The 14784-nt window shown below is 35.9% G+C and overlaps 1 protein-coding gene across 7 annotated transcripts in view; it reads left to right on the top strand.

Moving 5' to 3' along the window:
* Positions 1 to 14499, top strand: part of ADGRB3 (adhesion G protein-coupled receptor B3) — a 469357-nt gene extending 454858 nt beyond the window's left edge. For 6 of the 7 annotated variants that reach the window (XM_048077466.2, XM_048077470.2, XM_048077469.2 and 3 more), the window contains 3 exons: positions 4835 to 4870; positions 11677 to 11781; positions 13682 to 14499. In XM_048077466.2, coding sequence (XP_047933423.2) covers positions 4835 to 4870; positions 11677 to 11781; positions 13682 to 13870 — 330 coding nt within the window. In that variant the 3' untranslated portion in view covers positions 13871 to 14499. The remainder of the gene's footprint in view (positions 1 to 4834; positions 4871 to 11676; positions 11782 to 13681) is intronic. The other variant, XM_048077468.2, reaches the window with a different exon arrangement.
* Positions 14500 to 14784: the final 285 nt, after the last annotated feature.

Genomic DNA, 14784 nt, shown 5'->3' with positions numbered 1-14784 from the left:
GTCCATTGAGTAAATACATATGCAGGTTATATATATATATATATATAAAAAAGGAGCAGTAAACTGGAAAAAAAAAATGCTGGAACAGTTTTAAAATGGGATCCCTGAAGTTATGGTTGTGCTGTGTTGAAGTGCTAAATTTGCTAGCAGATTTTCAGGTCTTAAAATTCCCATGTTACAAAGGTAATCCACTTTGTTGTTAAAATATACTGCCTTATGTCCAGCTCATTTTATAAACTAATAGCCAATGTAATCTTCTATTCAGAAACCAAGTTTTTTTTCAGTTGTATACATACATAAGACATTTTAAATCAAAACTGTCTACTCACATTCCACTTTCATATCTCTGAGGGCCAAAAGAGATTCTCCTTTAATTTTGTTCAGGGAAAAAGTCCTCCCCAGGCTAAGATCTTGTGTGTCAAATCTAATCTCAGAGTGAATTATAAACTGCTGATAATAAAGCTTTATATTAATGGAAACATGGTTATAGCTCTCACTATAATGTGGTATCTCTGGTTTCAATTATACTTTGCACAATGTAATATATCTTCAGGAGTATCTCATGTAATTAATCAGGTAGTGGCATAATGCAGACTAGAATAAGGAGAAAACCAGGCATTTGTCGTTTTACAGAGATGGAGAGGGATTTTATTAGTCATTTAGTGAGAGCAGCTCCTTCCTAGTGCCAGCAGATTAGTGCATGCTGCTGTATGGAAATTATTCTTCAGTGTTCTATTTTTGTCCCCCAGTGAGCAGAGTTTAAAGTTGCTCTGGAATTACACAGAAAAGCTATATGTGATTAGCACAAAGTAAAATTGATTTTAAATAAATTACTACTGCAGACCTCGTTTCAAAGAGTTTCGCTTTGGTCCTGGCATGAAGGGTTTGGGATTTTTTTTTTTTTTTTTGCTGTAATATGTATTTTATCAATCAAAATCAAAGAGCTGTAGAAATTAGAAATGGAAAAGATCTTGTCAGGTCATCTCCTGTATCAATGCAAGAACATTTTCTATAGTGTATTTCAGTAATGCACAGTCCAACCTCACTTTCAGGACTGCAGTGAAGGGGTCCTACTGTTTCTTTCAGCAGCTCATTTTGCAGTCACATAAACTTTCCTTTTTACTGACAGCATTTCAAAAAAAAAATAATTTACAAATGTTTATATTTTTGTCACACCAGCTCTGTCTAGCAGTGTTTGTTTCCTTGTAAGCTTTTCAAGCAAGCTTCTATGTTTGCTTCTTCCAGAGCCAATGTTTAAACAAACTGTATGACTCTTTTATCCTTTCCTCTTGATCCAGTGTACTAACCCTTTAAAAGGAATTTTTGTTGCTCTACTCCGAAATTTTCCCAGCATGCATGCATGGTGGGCACAAACTGGAATACAGGGGGTTCCCTTTGAACATCAGGAAGCACTTATGTGCTGTGCAGGTGATGAGCACTGGCACAGGTTGCCCAGTTGTGGAATCTCCCTCCTTAGAGATCTTCAAAAGCCTCTTGAACATGGTTCTGGGCTCCGGGTGTTCCTTCTTGAGCAGGGAGATTGGACCAGATGACCTCCAGAGGTCCCTGCCAACCTTAACCATTCTGTGATTCTGTGATGATTTTGCTTCCAACAATTCAGAGCATTAGTGCAGATATCTCATTGGAGTTGTTCAGGAAGGGCTGTATACATCCCCGCCTGCTTAAATGGAGACTGGACTGTTTTTTTGTAGCATTTGGAACTGTGCATGGATATCCAGTTCACTTCTTACCCATACCTCTCAGCTTTTTCAGAATTATCCCACATAATTCCCTGCTGCTGAATAATTGCATGTAGCTTCAGCTTTTTAGGCAGTCCTTTTATTAGTTACCCTTTGCAGTTCTCCAGCGTTAAAGCTTTTCAGTTTGGAAAACAGATGACTGTGTAGTGAATAGGGAACTATTATTCATATTTCCTATAATTTAAAAAAGGAACATCAAATGAAATGGCAAAGAGATAAACAACATGATTATCTTTGTCACACAATGCATATTTAAATTGTGGAATTCACTACCTTACCATATTTTGGATGTTAAAATTATGAATGAGTATAAAACATGATTAGACTAATGGAATAGTGTAAAAAAAAAAAAAGTGTTATAACACTCAACAGAGTGAGTTCCTCCCAGGGAGCTGCTTATCTTACATTTGAAGAACTATGGAGTGTATTGCAATAGAAATATCACTTTTTACACACAATTTTCTATAACATTCCTTAAGCATCACTGCATAACCTGGTCAAATGCAAAAGCTGAGATGAACCACTGATATTACCCTTTGTGGTCATTTGTCAGTTCTGTTCATTTTACTTTAATGCTCAAATGGATCTCCAGCTGATCCTTGAAAAAAATAAAAAACACCAACTTCCAGTCTAATTTTTATGTTGGTTAAAATCTTTCTCAATTTTACAGTTGGGTAAAACAGTTTTTTGAAAATTAACGTACTGGTGTGACTAGTTCAGCAGCTCATTTGTCCCAAGAGATTTTTTTTCCTTATTCTATTTCATTCAGGTTCTACTTTCCATTAATATAAATTGCAGAATGAGCTAGATGGTTGACTAGATTTCTAAAAGCATTTAGGTACATTTGGGAAACCCTATTTTTCTCAGCCAAAGAGCCAAACTAATAAAACTTTGTTTAAGAAATATATATATATGTGTGTATATATATATATACAATCACAATCAATAGCATAGTTAAATATGTTGCAGACTGTTAGATGTGTTATTTTACCATGTAAACTGTGATAAAGTTGTCCAGCTGCAAAACCTAATAATCTGGCCACAAATATTTGCAGTCATCAAACAGACTTAAGGCAAAATACAAAGGTGTCAATTTTCTAAATCATAGTATCTAGCAAACTACATAATTCATTTCTAAATTTTCCATGTTTTCACTTAGGATTCTCAGTCAGGCAGTTCAATGGTACCAAGTTTATCACTGAACTTTAGCTTAAATAATGGCTTTTTCAAACATTATTCAAATCTGCACCTGTAAACTTCACCTTATCATCTTCTGTATGCATTTATTCTTTTGAAATCACTGAGCCTTTACTGTGGAAGATGTACTCTAATTACACCTTAAAAATAAATCCTTCCTCATTAGAGATACACAGATTTCTTCAGGTGTTGATTTACTGTGAAATGATGAAGGCTTATATCAGAGGTATACTTGTACCTTGGTCCTCTTAATATGAGTGAGATGTAGGTACTCAGCTACCTTCAAGAATTTGGGCATAAGCTCCTCATATTTTTCCTACCTCCAAAACCATTGCTGTTTCCAAGTTTTCATGCTATTTATGTTTGCAGAATTGTTTGTTTTTAAACACTGTATTTAAATTATGTTAGGTGAAAGCAATACTTACTAATTAACGATTGCTTCTCCAAAATTTGCTTTTTTTTACTTTTTTATAGTGTTTGTTTGTTTTTGTTTTTTGTGCCTCACAGGTCTTTAGACATCAGTGTGTCTAAACTCTGTAGGGAGTGCTATCCTTGTCTTTTTCATATTATATGATATTATAGATATCATATTATAGACTGGAGCAGGTCAAAATTTTACAACAAATCCTAGATGATATCACAAAGTGGTATTATGAGAGATCAAATATTTTCTGCTTTCTGCAGCTTTAGGACTTGTAAAATTGTTTCTTTCAATTGCAAGAGAACAAAAACACTTACTAAACCCTGCGTGTTTGTTAAGCAAGATAAAAGCCAAGTTTAATGAAGTCAGTAACATTATTATTATTTACTCAGTTGGTTTGATTTCTATCTCACTGCAGAAATTACGTGCATTTTGAAAAGGTTTGATCACCATGACTTAAAGCCATCCTATTCCACTACAAAGAAATTAGGGTTAAATTGTACCAGCAAGCCCTTTCTTTTCTTGAGGTATTTTTCCCTTCCTTTAACTCTCCTTCCTGAAGGAGAATGTATCTTTTCTTTCCATTTACATGCTTTTCCGCTTTTTTTCAGCTCCCCCTATCACTGTTTTCCACATCTCTTTAGTCTATTGCAAGCCATTCATTTTCCAACCTTATTGGAAGAAGAAAAAATATATATTTTTAATCTTTTCTTTATAATATTACTATTTTTATCTGATATAATTGGACTTCATAATTGGTTTCTTTCAGAATCTGTAAAAAAATTATGTGCCAAATTATTTGTGATATGTCTAAGGAATCATATTCTGTAGTATTGTATACAATTGTTTACTTCAATAGTAAATAATTCTTTCTTTTTAACAGATGCTTTGAATCAGATATATCATAAATGTAAAACAAAATCATTGCTTTCTTCATCCAGATTTTCATTGCAAACAAACAAGCTGAAGCCTCTATGGAAAGTATAGATGGCTTGAGCTTGATTTTGCTATCAGTTGTCCCATTGAAATCAATGGAGTTGTACCAATGTAAACCTGATGAAGGAAAGAACCAATTTCTATATACTTATACAAGCCTAAAACACGGATACATATAGATATCTACATAAAAAGAATAAGTATTATGGTAATTTACAAATACCACAGAAGGCATAGAAATAAATATATTTTATGTACAAATAACATGCATATGAAACATCCCAGTGAAATGCAATCTGGTTTATTTCAGTGAAAGGAATACAGTACTGGTCTAATAAACTGTACAGAAAGTCATTCATTAGTCTTAAATTGTCATAATAAAATCTACAACCTCTCACAGAATGCCTAACATATATCTGATGGAAAAACAAGAATGTTATTTAGACTCATTAATGTGATTTGATGAACAGTCCCCTTGTTAATACAACCTCTTTTTTCTTTCTTTTTTACTGCTTAATAGAGAAGAAAATCACGTTATTCGGACCTTGACTTTGAAGTAAGTTTCACTGAATTACTCCTGATTATTACAAGTATTTTCCTAAAAGCAAATATGAAGTGTTTTAGCAGATTTTAGCTTTCTGATTCAGTAGATTTCATAGGATTTTTCAGTCGGTACTGTATAGAACAAGAGAAATTCATGAAAACTACTTTGGTGCAACTTGTTTGTAAAATATTCTGAGATCAAACTGTCATAGTGTAATATTAATCACCATGGTTTCAGATTTTAAATTCTCTGCCTCTTCATTTTCATCCTTTTTTTTTTTTTTGGCTATTTATCTGCTATAAAAGTGTGACACTTCTGTAGCACAGGCCACATTGTCGCAGAAGCTTGCTTTGAGAAATTCTCAGTCATTTTTTTCTATCTTTTTCTGCAATACTAATTTACTGGCATATGAGTTTCACATCGAAATAGTGATTATAAACGTGTCAAATTTTGAACGATGATGTGCTGCAGTTGTCAAAGCTTATGGATCACATGCTGTATAAAAAATCAAGTTTATGTAAGGTTCCTTAAGTTGGATGACCACAATTTCAGACCTAGAACCCACTAAATGAGTAGGTTTGTTTGCATTAGTTAATGAAAGTTGTATTCTCAGTCACTATGACGAAATCTTTTAGAGTTTTGTTTATTTGATGTTTTTTTTCTACTCTCTACCAGAAGCAATATAGCAGTAATTTTTCAAGAGCATTTTAATAATTTATCAATTTTTATTTTTGCATAGGCTGTCTGTACATGTTATAGCTTGATATAATTCATTATCTATGTCTCTAGAGAAGTTGAACAATCATAATATTTGCATGGAACCTACAGACATGGGACTAAACTTTAGCTTCCAGTAATCCTTACATATCAACAATAACTTTAACACTTCACCCTCCTTGTTTCCATGTTCAAACAAAAGCATTCTTTATTATATGGGCTGTAAACACATACACTTTCAGATTTCAAATTCTAGTCCATAGAGAAGCAAGACACGTAACTAGCAAAATGCAGCCATAGAGTGATCATAGAAGCCTTGGAATGAGAGGTTTACTTTGGTGACCTGCTCTTGCTAAAATGCTAACATTCCATGTCTGCTAGTGTTTTGTTGATAGTTTAATATCATGTCTTAATATCCTTTGTCATCTTCTCCCAGAGGTTGTAGTTATCTTAGGTACTCATGTAACCTCTCAAATATAGCACCAGACAAAGATTCACACAGTAAATTTAAAGAAAATAAAATGAAAATATTATCCTAAATATTTTAGGATAAGTGTGTAGAAAATAAGAACGTGAATCAACAACGAAATTCTGATGAGCAAGTGAGTCTAAAATTAAATGCAAACAATATGAACATTTTTAGAATGATCTTCACTATTTCAGTCTGGACCAACCTTCTCTCTTCCAACAGTTCCTGAAGTACCCTTAGGAACTAAAATGATTGAGGTACCAATCACAATAGGCAATGTGGTTGTAGACTTCTTATTTTGGAGACTAAGAGAATTTAGTAGCATCCAGAGAGAATATTCCGTGCTAGATAATGCCATTGAATAGTCTTGGACATGTTCGTCTTACTGCTGTAGAGTTGCAGTTTGATAGCAATATATATACATACTTACCGCTCACCTTAATATAAACATTTTGAGGTAAAACCAAACCAAACCAAACCAAGCCAAAATAAAACATGAAAAACACTTCTTTTTCCTGAGGGTCACAGAGGAAACCCAAAGCCAGCTGCTTTGTACGGTGAACACAGGCAGACCAAGTCTGTATTCGATGCCATAAAATAGTCTCCATCCCTGTTATCTCCAGTACATATAAATACATGTATAGTTTTGTGAACCTTCATAGCAAACATTAAAGAATAAAAGTCCTATAATTGTGCTGGGTAGTTTTATAGATAACATGTCTCCAGACAAAGGAATGAAAGGAAGAGAGAAAAAGATGATATCCAAACTGGCCAACCGTTATCACAGATCTGTTGGTTAGAATGAAGGCTTCCAAGAACTAGACCAGCTGTAACTTGTTTTTCCTTTATAAATAGTTTTCCATTGCATCCTTAAATCATCCCTTCATGTAGATGAAAGACAGACTGTAATACAGTGAGTTTAGTCTATAGGCAGAGAGTATTACTGCTTAATAATATACTGTCCAATACTAGGATTTGCAGAACAGACTATATGTACTTTGAATTTAAAATGAGCGTGCAACATCTTTTCAGCTCTTTTCTTGCTGTTACCAAAGATTAGTTTAGACACCTTTTCATATACTTCAGTATCCAAAACACGACCAAAATCCTGGTCCAGGAGTTTTGGATCCTTGCTGTGCTACTAGCTGTGGTAATGCCAGCTAAGCGTTCTCCAAGCACAATCATTATGTTCTGAATTTCCCCAAAGCTGGACAGGTAGTTTTTGTCATGAAGGCACAGCACTAATACTTAGCTGTCAGATCAAATAAAAGTCATTCTAATTATGTTGAGCAGAAATACAGATGCTGTGGAAATTCCCAGGAGGTCTTTATAATAGGTGTGCTCTGTCACTTACAAAAACATTCAGAAGAGTTAAACACTATTATTGACATGCACTTTAGGATACGAGATCACAATTACCTTTAAATTCTATGAGAAGATCTGACTCCTGCGTTTCCCCACCCATCCACTTCACTCTCCCCTTCATACAATGTATTAATTTTATCTACTTACAATAAACAACTTTTATGCCAAATAATTCAGAAAAGTGCTTCATTACCCTGCTCTCCAGGATTCAGGTCATCTCTGGCTCTTTCTGAGTTCCATTAGGGAGACCAAGGATACAGAAAAGTATGAATACCAGAATGTCTTTTCTTTCCACAGAGCAGCAGAATCCTACCAGCAATAATGTTGAATTGATATTTAATTGCTGGAGCTGCATTCTTTCAGAATTTTATCCACAATAGCCATTCATTATAGCAATATTACAAACTCACCCCAAAATTTAGAATCTTTCTCTTACTAATCTGAAGACATCTCTACAAGACAAAGGAAAAAAAAATCATGCCTGCAGGGAAAAATCCTTTCCCATTCCTAAGTCTGGCAACAGATCAGACCTATAACATCTTGAAAACACAGCATGCTTCCATTGTACGGCTGGGAAGGCATTTCCCCATCTGTTCTTTTCACTTAGCTATTTCATGCAAAAATTGAGCATTTTTACCTGTAACAATGCAGAAAATCTCCAAGGCATATTGAATAACATTATTATTATTATTATTATTATTATTATTATTATTATTATTATTATTCATAAGATGGGACATGAATCTTTGTCAGAATATTTGTCCTTGAGCTAGAGTTCAGCTGAAATCTTATCATAAATAAATTTTTAAAAATTTTGAACTGTGTATAGAATTGTGTCTGAAGTCCTTCTCATTTTGATGATAGCCACCCACAGTGCTCTTCTGAGAGTAGGTGCTGAGAGTAAGGCTTGGCCTTTTCAAAATTCAACCTTGATGTTATTTGTGAGTGGAGTAGAAATGTGAAATGGGTATCAGCTCAACCTGTCCTGCTTTAGGGGTGAGGGGGACACAAGAGTTACAGCACCTGGTTGACAGCCAGCTGAATATGAGCCAGCCATGTGCCCTGGTGGCCAAGAAGGCCAATGGCATCTTGGCTTGTATCAGAAATTGTGTGGCCAGCAGGACTAGAGAAGTGATGATCCTTCTGTACTTGGCATTGGTAAGACCACACCTCAAGTATTGTGTTCAGTTTTGGGCCCCTCACCACAGGATGAATACTAAGTTGCTCAGGTGTGTGCAAAGAGCAATGAAGCTAGAGAAGGGACATATGAGGAGCGGCTGAGGGAACTGAGGCTGTTTGGCCTGGAGAACAGGAGGGTCAGGGGAGATCTCATTGCTGTCTACAGCTACCTGAAAGAAGCTTGCATTGAGGAGGGTGTTGGTCTCTTTTTCAGGTGGCAAGTGATAGGACATGAAGAAATGCCTTCAAGTTGCGCCACAGGTTTAGATTAGATATCAGGAAGAATGTATTCACAGAAAAGGTGGTTAGGTATTGGAACAGGCTGCCCAGAGAGGTGATAGAGTCTCCTTCCCCGTAGGTATTTCAGATATCTGTGGACGTGGTGCTTATGTACATGATTTAGTGGTGGACTTGTAGTGTTAAGTGGATGGTTGGACTTGATCATCTTGAAGGTCTTTTCCAAACTAAATGATTCTATAATTCTGAGATGACTGAGTCTTTAGACTGGTGGCTAACTCAGTTGTTTCTGATATGGGATGCAGTATGACTGGGCAAAGCCACAACTGTGCCTAAAGGAGGTGTACGTTCTAAAGGCAGCATCAGAGACTCGTCTTTCATCCTGTTCAGGTCCTTATGCTACTGCAATTATCCTAGTATATATTGATCAAGATTTTCAGCTCTGTGTTGCATTCTAAGACTCATAAAGCTGTGTTTTCTACATTGGCAATTTAATAGAGAAAACAGATTAAACCCCCACAAATACTTTATGGGTTATTTTCTCATAAAAGAGAGTTATCCAACAGAGCACATTTTCTAGAGAACAGATAAGATGATGAATTCTAAGAAGGAATAAAATAATTTTAAAAGGGTAGAAATGGAGAGCTAATATTGGAAGTTTAAGTTTCTGTACCTCGCTGACAGTTCAGATCGTTCTTTCTAAGTGGTGAGGAGGATAGGGTTGTCAGTGGGTAGAAATTATGGAATGGAAGAAAGGCAAACACAAAGCAACTAAAAGATCCATATGTACATGTGCATACCAGTTATTCTGGTATTAAGAATAAAATTTAAAGCCTTTTCTCTGGCAGACTTCCCACTGCAAGCGTTTAATTTCTCCTCCCACCTGCTTCTCCTCAGGAATAATGTAATGAACTGAGTAAGACATTTGCATTATTCATATGTGCTATTTAACTAAATTCTTGGGTACACGATTCAGAAAACTATCAGAAAGTAGCATTCTCTATATTCCTAGCCTTCTATTAAAAAGTTTCCAGCTGGAGACATTTGTTTTACAGTCATATGCTATTTTCTGCTTTTAGAGCCAGTATTTTAATGCATCAAATCTGTTTTATTCGCAGTAGCATGTCTCCATACTTCATCCAGTAATAATCTTTGAGGCAGAACCTTTCTTTTTAAAATTCTATGTATATGATATTTGTTAAATATTCCTGTCTGCCATAACAGTAACAGCTTAAAAGAATCCCTAGGAAGTCACTTAAGTGAAACTTCCCTTATAAATTTAGATCAGCTATCTCTAGTTAAATTATGTTTTGCAAGGGTTTCCTCATGGAATCCTGCAAAATTGTTTCCCTTTTCACCCCACAACTCATGTTAAGTTAATAGGTCTTTAATTGCTTGCTATATCTCTTGTCTCTTTTGTGAATAATGTTGCCAATTTCCTGTTCTCAGAAGTGAAACCAGTTCTCAATCTATGGTGTGGCTGTATTAAGGTTAATATGGTCATTACAGCATAGCGGTAGGAATGCACGGCCAAGAGAGCAGCCACATTTCATGAAATTTATAAATACAGAATGCAAATGAAAGATAAACAAGTGAAAATTGGAACTGGTAAAATATTATTTGAGGGTCAGCTACTGCAGCTCCATTTTTAAAGGTATTAACTCAGACTTGGTGGAAGTGTTACTTGCTGGGGAGGGTCACACTCAGGCACTGCATACATAAGTTTGTGGGGCTTGTCATGTACGCTGCCAGGGAAAATCAGGCTTGACAATTAATGGACATATGTAGAGGCTGGTGACCTGCACCGTTTCTATCGACATTACTGGCTGCTGTCCTGGCTGCAACTCAAGTTCAAACAGCTACAGAAGCTTAAGAAAAGCCAAGCTGGGGCCATCTGCTGTTGGACTGAGGTGAAGTATCCTCAGCCCTTCCTGTCTCCTGTCCACCTACAGTACTGAACCACAAGATTGGCCAAACAGTAAGCAGCCTTCGGCTTTGCTCTGGAGGCTGGTCTGAATCCATACCTGACAGTGAACTTATCTGGAAACAACACAGATGATATGCATGACAGTCTAGGCCTGAAAATAGGTTTCACTCTTTGTGCAGCTGCCAACGCAGATACATGGCCTGAGGGCTCCTCCAACTGTGAGGTCTGTTTGGGGTCTCCACCTCTTGCACAGGAGTGCCATATAATTAGATTTTGTGGAAGAATGCCATGTGCATTGGCTGGGGGGGGGGGGGGGGTAGTTTTCAATTGCTTGGTCCATAAAATAACAAAGCCATTAAAGTTGAGAAATTGTGCATATTATCTTAATATGTATTCCATTTCAACTGCATTTTGTGATGATCTGAATGACAAGATGTCTCATTAAAAAGACATAACATTTTGGCCTTTTTCGTTTTGGTCCAGGAATCCTGAGTTTGGTGTTCCCATAAAAACTATTCTTAAAAAGTGCTGATACAAACTGCTGTTGCATTCCTCTAGAAATTAAAATGCTAGTATCCAAGCTGAAAACAGAAATTCTAGAAAATCTTCCTAATGTTCAAAAGATAAAGTTCCTTCTGAGAAACTGCCATTGCTTTCAAAATTCTTTCAGGCTAGCACAAAAAGTGTGTTCCTTGATTTCAGCAGCTCAATAAATGTGGAGTTAAAAAAGTCCTTTGTATACAGGAAGTGCATTAAACAGAGCAGAGAGAAGACAGTGCAATTCACTTCCATTGATCGACTCTATAGGGAAAAGATGGCCCTGCCAAATTCAATTTACTTTATTATGCTGGGGGAAATAATGGTTCTCTTAAAAAAAGCCCAGATTCAATTATAAATAAAAGCAATTATGTTCCTTTTTTGCAGAAGGTCATGCATACAAGAAAAAGGCACATGGAATTGTTTCAAGAGTTAAATCAGAAATTCCAGACACTGGACAGATTTCGGGATGTACCAAAATCAGGCAGCATGGTAAGTATTCCTTCTTGGCTATTTAAAATATGCTGGATCCCTAACAATAACAATGAAATGGGAGTTCTTTGAATTCAATGTTATTTCCTGAGAAGACCTCATTTTGTGCTGCTTTTACATAGCCTCAGAAATGAGAACAAAAGACATTTCCAGTAATCTAACCTATGATGGGATTCATTAGATTGTACAACTAGACAATAACTAGCTGATATCATTGTAGATGACAAGTAATTGAACTATAGGGAACACATTTAAAATATGCATGTGTCTACTAAGTCTAAAGGACTATACAGAGAAAGCAGCTCACTAATAAAATTTAGCCAACAGGGCTTTTCCTCTAGCTAGGCAAACAGATATTAAATTAGTTACTGCAAATAAGTCCAACTAGATTTACCTATACGTAAGAGGGTCCAGAAGGCACACAGGGTCTCTGTAATCTTCTGTCTTTTCCATAATAGGCTTATAAATATTTAGCATTGGAAAAGCAAAAATTAAATCATCTTGAATTGACACTGCTATCATCATAATTCAAATTTATAAACACACACTCATACACACACATAACACCCTGACTACATCTGATAATGAGAGCAAGGAAATAGTTGATTCTGCCTAATTAAAACAGCTAATTTAGTGTGACATATTTGTTAGCAGTAATATTATGATTAGTAATAATTTTCTATATAACTTTATAATGTGAAAATTGCATATTAAATGAAACTGAGCTAGAATCGTATTATTATACAGCATTTTATGAAGAGTTGCTCTCAGACATGAAGTATTAAGCAGATGTGAGGTCAATGGGTTTACATCATTCTAATCCAACAGAAATTTGGCCCAGATTCTTTCATGAATCTTTAGCTGTGATATATGTTATTTTGCACCCAATTCTCACCCACTCCCCCATTTGATGTTTGCTGGCACATGAAGTTTGCATTCACCCCCTATTTGAAATTTGCTGTCCATGTAAAGCTTGCATTCATTTAAAATCTCAAAGGGGTTTTCTATGGATGAGCTGTGTTGACTGCTCATGTCAGTGCAAAATTCTTGAAGTGTCTGTTAATAAAAGCTGCCTAGAGGAATGGTCTATCTGTAATGCAGTCAGAGAGTGATCCAGGTACCAACATGTCAGCATCTCAGGCTGCTTTAGACAGCCTCAGGTATATTAATCTAGAGCAGAGTATATGCAGTGATGACATAGGAACCACACCTCTCTTGAAAGATAGTGGGAGACCCAACAGGATATCCAAAGGCATCTAAAATGGTGTGAAAATATTAGGTTTAGGCAACTAACATAGCAGAAATCACTAATGAACTTGGTCTCACTCCGTAATGACTTTTATCCTGTAAAACTTCACATTACAAAAGAATTCAAGTACAGTAGAAAATAAGATGCTTTCAGCTTGGTAATCCTAATATACCTGAGCTGTGAAACAAGGTGGCTATCGCATTCTTGAGGAGCAGGTTTCTTCTGTTCTGTCATGATGCATCTGCCCCAATTCTGCATTGAGTTGGCAATCTCTGTTTCAAAACACTCCATATTTCAGACTGCAAGCTCTCCTCAATTAACTTCGCTTCTCTTTTTGCACTTCTCGACACAACCACAGCTACAATGCTGGCTGTTGTTACTGGATCATTTGGCCATTCCTCACTTACATTGTTTCTTGCGAAAGACAGGGCTTAGCTGGCAGCTCAGGTGAGGAGCCTGCCAAAGAGTTGACTGCTTGCAGCGAAAGACAGTAACAACGGCGCTGAGCGTGTGCCAGCCTGGCTCCCTGCAAAGCCATTTCCTCTCCCTGACTCCTGCATCTCATGAGAGCACATTAGTGATCAGCCTTATAAACAGAAAACACATTATTTCATCCTCATTTTTAATTGCTCTTTCTTCTCTGCTTTTCAGGAGAACTCAGCCCAGAACAAGGCTCCATGGGACAGTTTCAAAACCACTGGCGAATATCAACACTATACAACAATAAACGTATTAGACACAGAGGCAAAGGATGCTTTAGAACTAAGACCAGCAGAATGGGAGAAGTGTCTGAACTTGCCTTTAGATGTGCAAGAAGGTGACTTTCAAACAGAAGTTTAACAAAAAGAAAAACAAACTGAACAAGAGAAAAAACAAAAAAAATAATTCATTGCACTGACAATAAAGAGACTTTGGGAATCCTGACACTCCTGTCTGAACATTGTGACTACTTTATGTCAGGCTCTTCCTGTGCCAAATGTCAGTGGTTTTTTTTTCATACAGTTTATTCCCACTAGTATGGCTAGTGGAGAACCAGGTGTACAATTCTTACCATCGTGTGTTGTAAGTACCCGTGGAATGGATTTGTAAGGTAATCTTTATAGATAAACCTCAAGCAACGATTCATGTTGTAACAGCTTCATTTGGTTTAGTTTTCAAAAAACTTCACCATGAAGCACAATGTATATATTTATGCAGTTTTTAAAGTTTATAACAGTCTGTTTGGCCATTACTACACTTTTTACTTTATAATATAAAAGCAAAGTTTTTGTCATTAAATGAATGTCTGTTGAGCTACATTCTTCATTGCTTTAAATGCAATAAAGTAATAATCTCACTTTTATATGAATAATATATTTCACATCTTTATTATTGCAGTTTTCTCTGGAAAGCTCAGAGTAGCTTTCTCTGCTGCAGCTGTGTATAAAATATTTAAAATGTTGTATGGTGTAAATAAACCTTTGTCTACATATCAGTTTCTTAGTGCATTTTATTCTGTATTTGTTGATCTTAAATTTGCATATTTATAAAGTTTTCTTTAAAAACACACATACCGAATATGTATTTGGAGTTTTCATAGTATATTGTTCTAGCTTCTGCAAGGAGTTTCTCAAGTGTATTAGTAGGTTTGTATAGCCATTCTGCATTTTCTTAGGATAACTTTTGTGACAATGTACCATATAAATTGGACTTGTCAGAATACTATTACAATTGTTCTATTTTATAACTATTTTTTCTTGTTGCAGAAAGACAAC

Source organism: Anser cygnoides, chromosome 3 (genome assembly GCF_040182565.1).
Source record: "Anser cygnoides isolate HZ-2024a breed goose chromosome 3, Taihu_goose_T2T_genome, whole genome shotgun sequence".
NCBI classification, from domain to species: Eukaryota; Metazoa; Chordata; class Aves; order Anseriformes; family Anatidae; genus Anser; species Anser cygnoides.
The sequence above is the reverse complement of the archived record's forward strand: the minus strand, read 5'-3'. Positions and strand labels throughout refer to the sequence as shown.